The 4845-nt window shown below is 68.8% G+C and overlaps 1 protein-coding gene across 1 annotated transcript; it reads right to left on the bottom strand.

Annotated features, from left to right (window-relative positions):
- Positions 1 to 393: 393 nt before the first annotated feature.
- On the bottom strand, positions 394 to 3891 carry PTGDS (prostaglandin D2 synthase). Its single transcript, XM_061200867.1, has 7 exons — positions 3708 to 3891; positions 2649 to 2788; positions 2462 to 2538; positions 1793 to 1909; positions 1552 to 1653; positions 905 to 930; positions 394 to 540 (listed from the first exon to the last, which is right to left on the bottom strand). The coding sequence occupies exons 1-6, from the start codon at positions 3819 to 3821 to the stop codon at positions 905 to 907; spliced, it is 576 nt and encodes a 191-aa protein (XP_061056850.1). The 5' UTR covers positions 3822 to 3891; the 3' UTR covers positions 394 to 540.
- Positions 3892 to 4845: the final 954 nt, after the last annotated feature.

Raw genomic sequence — 4845 nt, forward strand, 5'->3', positions numbered from 1 at the left:
AATCCCACGCCTTCAGAAACTGCCCTGGGCCTCGGGCCTCTCCTGGCTGGGGGTCAGGGGGCAGGCTGTGGGCACCTGACCAGAGCGGCTCAGCTGCCGCTGTGCCTCGAGGGGCTGTGGTGAGATCAGGGCCCCGAGTGGGGCGGGTGAGGGACGCGTCGGCGCTTCCCCTAAGCTGTCCTGGCTTCTGGCCCAGCCGCGTCTTCCACTCCATCAGGAGCGAGGCTAGCAGGCCCTTGCTCACCCCTTGGGGGTGTCGTGCAGAGCCAGCCTCCAAGATTTTACAGAGGGGGAAGGGAGACCCACGAGGGCGGCAGTCAGGTCCCGGGCGCCTGCCAAAGCCAGGCCCAGGGAGGCAACGACTGCAGGACAGACAGACAGAGGCCAGGCTACTGACTTGCTTCCGGAGTTTATTCTCAGAGCTGGGATAAAGCCCGAGGGTGCAGGGCCGGTGGCGCAGGAGCTGGGGTTGGGGTCTTGGGGTGTTGAAGGCAAAGGCCGAGCAGGGCAGCATGGCCAGGTCCTGAGGGCTGGGGTCACCTGGCCAAGAGAGCAGGACCTGTCGGTGTGGTGGGCAACACCGCACTCCAGGCCCTGGGCCCCCAGGCCCCGTCTGGCTGCAGGCCACAGGGGAATGGCCGCCCCAGGGCCCCACCCCCTGATGGGGGCCTCCCCGCCCTGCCCTCCCCTCCCCTCCCGGTTCCTGTCCCAGCCGCCAGCTCCTCCTACCCCAGTGACCTCGCGGAACCCCGGTGGAGCCCCCTCCTCGGAGCAGCCCCGTGGGCCTGGACCAGCCCCGCATGGCGGGTGGGGCTGCGGTGAGCGCACACCGAGTGAACAAGTGAGTGAAGGAACGCATGGGTGGGCACTGCTGCGTGAAGGCAGCCCCCAGCACCCCACTCACCTACGTGTGCTCCTCCATGCACTTGTCTGCCAAGAAAAGCCCAGGACGGCGGTCAGCGCCCCAGGCCGGGCCACTTCCCCCGCCCCACCTGTCCCCAACCCCCGCGGCCCTGGAGAGCATCTTGGCTGACCCTCAAACTGCCGACTACATCACACACACCCCACCCCGGCCCTGCTCCTCCAAACAAAGAGGGGGTCCCGTCCCTCCCTGGGCCCAGAGCAGGCTGCCTGCCCCAGGGAGGCCGTGGGCGCTGAGGCTTCGGGGAGCCCGTGCTGAGCCCCAGTGCGCTTGTCCCTGTGTCCCCATGGGCACACCCACCCCGCGGGTTTTGTTTCTAGGGCTTGCCCCCCACCAGGCTGGGGACCTATGTATCCTGGGGGCCGACCCGGGGCCTGGCACACAGTGGGTGCGTGGTGAACCCGGGGAGGGGGTGTTTCCTGGAGGAGTACCTTCTTGTGCCCGGCCCAGGGGCTGCAGGCCAAGGTCACGGTGTTGAGGACAGACCGCCCACACTCTGGAGGCCGTGTACCGGTCAGTGGGCGGTCGGCCGGATGAACCCCAGGCCTCAGCCACCCCCGAATCAGGAGACTGTGTGTCTGCCTCTAATCTGACCTTAATCCCCTCCCGTCAGATTAGCGGCCCCTCACCAGTCTGTGGCAGAAAGACAATGCCATCCTCTGTGAAGCCCTGGGCCTTGGCGAAGGTGGCGAATTTCTCCTTGATCTCAGCTTTGGGGGCCTGGGTGCGGCCTGGGGCAGAAGGAGAAGCCGCTGGCCTCCGTCCGGGAGACCCCTGCTCGGCCCCCACCCCCAAGGCTCGGGGAGTCCCCGAGCTGCCCCGTGGGTCGGGCCTCAGGCCGGGCGGTGGGAGCTGACGTGGGGCACGTACTGTAGAGCGTGGCCATGCAGAAGTCCTGGCCCGGGCCGCGGAAGCTCTCGGTGTAGAGCAGGGCGTAGGCCTCGTAGTCTGTCTCCACCACCGACACCTCGTGGTTGCCGCTCCAGTCTGGGAGCCCAGGAGACAGCCCCGGTTGGTCGGGGACCCTTGGGGAGGGGCGCCCCCTGTGGGCTGGCGCGGGAGGGGGCCCTGGATGCCCCACCCTCTGTCTAGCTGCCTTCCCTGCCCCTCCCCAGCCCCCTGCTTCCTGCCAGTACAGCCCTGGCACAGTCCGGCATCCCCAAACCAGAAGTTCTGGAGGCCCAGCAAACACACAGGGTCAGAAAATCAGGAGTTCGTGGGACAGCCACAAACTCTGCAGCCAAACTCCTCTCGGGAGGAGGAGAGATTCCCAGTGGGGAGGTCGTTCCCCGGCAGGGAGTGAGGAGGGCCGAGGTCCTGGGGCGGAGAGCTGCGGAAGGTGTGGGGGAAGCCTTGGGGGCAGCAGGATGGGGCAGCAGACAGCTGGGGAGATTCCATCCCGGGGCAGATCCAGGCCGACCCTGGCGGAGCAGCCATCACCCCCCCCATGTACTGCTGGGCAGGGTGTCACCCAGAGTCCCCGACCAGCAGGTGTCACTCCTGAGTTGACCCTGGGGTCTGGCGAGCGGCTCCACTCACGGGGACTGGTATAGCTGTAGCAGCCTGGGGGGCCTGCAGGACGCAGCAGCAGAGTCCGGGTCTCACACTGGTCTTTCCTGTGGGCAGGTCACCCTCGGGTCAGGGGTCAGGCGGGGGTGGGGGCTGTTCCTAGACCGCGACCATGGGCGGGGCGCTCTCGGCCCCAAAAGCCCGCCCCGCCGCCCACCTGAGGAAGGTAGAGGTGAGGTTGAGGCCGCCGTCCGCCGCGGGGGCCACCACCGACTTGCACATGGACAGCGCCTTCTTCTTCTCCAGGAACCAGCTCGAGTTGGAGGCGAGGCCCGAGGTGAACCAGAGCCCCAGGAACTGCGGCAAACGGCCCCCACCCTGGTCGGCCGGGACCCTCCCGGACGCGCCAGGGTGGGCGCCCCGCTCCTCCCCCTCCCCCTCCCCTCCCCTCCCCTCCCCCTCCCCTCCCCTCCCCTCCCCCTCCCCTCCCCTCCCCTCCCCCTCCCCTCCCCTCCCCTCCCCCTCCCCTCCCCGCCCCTCCCCCTCCCCCTCCCCTCCCTTCCCCATCCCCTCCCCTCCCCCTCCTCTCCAGCCCGGCCCCGCCCCCTCCGCTGGGTCCGGCCTTGCCTGGCAGTGGAGCTGGCGCCAGAGGGCGCCGGGGCCGTCCCTGGAGGGGTCGGAGCAGGGCGCGGGGCTGGGAGACCCACTCCGACTGTTCCCGCAGCCCCCGAGGGGGAGCGCGCCGTCGGCGGGGTGTGTGTGTGTGTGTGTGTGTGTGTGTGTGTGTGTGTGTGCGCGCGCGCGCGCGCGGGGAGTCGGGGGGGGGGCGGTGGGGAGGATCGCGAACGCGCGCGCACTCGGTCGCTGCGGCCGTCCCCTGGCGCCGCCCTGTGCAGCATCCCCGTCTTCGCGCTCGCGCGCGGAGGTGTGTCCTAGGACCCAGGTGTGGAAGGTGTGCCTGTTTTCCCTGGGCGTCGTGAGCTCGTTGGGCTAACCATGTTGGGTCAGGGATGACGGGCACGCAGGTGACCCGCGTGTCGGCATGTGTCGTGTGGGCGCTCGCGGACCCAGCTTCTTCCCTGCCAGTCGGGGGTAATGTACCCGGATCTTGGCTGGCGAATTGCCCGGGAAGGCCTCTTGTGGTCAGCCTCCTCCTCCGGTCCAGCCCTCCTTCCCTTCAGCTCTCCCTTCCCAGGGAGAAAGTAGGGCCCCAGGGAACACCCTGCTCCCTACACGGCCCTGTCCCGCCTCAGGGACCAGGCACGGAGCCCCTCACCTTGTCCTCTTGGAAGTTGGGCTGCAGGGCGGCCTGGGCCTGGGTTGGAATCTGCAGGACCGCCAGCATCCCCAGCAGGGCCAGCCCTGTCCACAGCGTGTTCAGAGCGGCCATTCTCCCAGAGCCGAGCAGGCAGCGCAGGCAGAGAGGCGGGCAGGAGGCGCGGAGGCCACCGGGGAGACCCCTATTTATGGGCCTGGCTTGGCCTCCACCCAGGGCACAAGGACAGCCCACTGGAGGCTCGTGATGCTGGGGGCAGGACAGGGCAGCTGAGCCCAGCGGCAGCTGAGCCCCCCGCAGGGCTGCTTATGTAAGAGGCACTGACTAGGACAGGCCTGGGCGCTGCCACAGCAGGGTGAGTGGGGGCGGCAGCCAGAGGCCCCCGCATAGCTGGTCCTTTCTCCAGTCCCAGAAAGACCCGCCGCAGCAGCCTGGATGGGGGCAGGGGGCAAGAGCCTCGGTGCCGCCCTGCCTCTGGGGCCCCTGGTCACTTCCCACCGGGGACTGGGAACCCCCCCCGCCCCCCGCCCAAGCCCTACCACTGTTCCATCTCCAAGCCTGGTGACCCTGGGAGGGGAAGCGAGGCCCCGTTTGCACCGTATGAGTTTGATCCTGAAAGGCCCAGCAGGCCCGGGGGTGACTTGGAAACTTGGGCCAAGGTAACGAAGCCAAATCTGCCCCCGAAGCGGAGCCCGAGGGCCAGGTGTGCTGGGCACAGCTTCCTCCCACAGCCAGCTGTCGGGACTCTGGCTGGGGGCCCCCTGGGCACCCCTTTCAGCCCGGGGCCCCTCTGGCCTTGGGCGTAGACCCATCCCCCGCACCGCGCATCCCCGCCTGCACCAGTCCCGCCCACCCTGTGGAGCTCAGCCTGTCCTGTTTCCTGGGGTGCTGAGGCTGGTACCTCTCCTAGTGGCAGTGGATGAGAGGGTACCTGCCCACCTTACAGAGAGGGCCGCCTCCCTTCAGAGGCCTCTCTGGGTTGATGGGGTCCCGGGCCCTGTTCAAATCTGGCAAGTGTCACCTGTCCCCCTGGTCCTGTCCAAGGCCACCCCAGGCCAGCCGGGGCCTCAGCACAGGACTGAGTGGGGTCAACGGCTCTGAGCAACGGTGAGTGGGGTGGGTGCGAGTATCTGGGGTA

This window comes from Eubalaena glacialis, chromosome 9 (assembly GCF_028564815.1).
Source record: "Eubalaena glacialis isolate mEubGla1 chromosome 9, mEubGla1.1.hap2.+ XY, whole genome shotgun sequence".
NCBI lineage: Eukaryota > Metazoa > Chordata > Mammalia > Artiodactyla > Balaenidae > Eubalaena > Eubalaena glacialis.

Bases quoted from the DNA above. Each gene is read 5' to 3' on its own strand.
- PTGDS (XM_061200867.1), bottom strand. From the start codon at position 3,821: ATGGCCGCTCTGAACACGCTGTGGACAGGGCTGGCCCTGCTGGGGATG. The intron at 1,654-1,792 runs GTACGTGCCCCA...CTTCTGCCCCAG, and splicing joins CTGCATGGCCACGCTCTACA to GCCGCACCCAGGCCCCCAAA. The intron at 931-1,551 runs GTGAGGGGCCGC...TTTTCTTGGCAG, and splicing joins TGTCTTTCTGCCACAGACTG to ACAAGTGCATGGAGGAGCAC.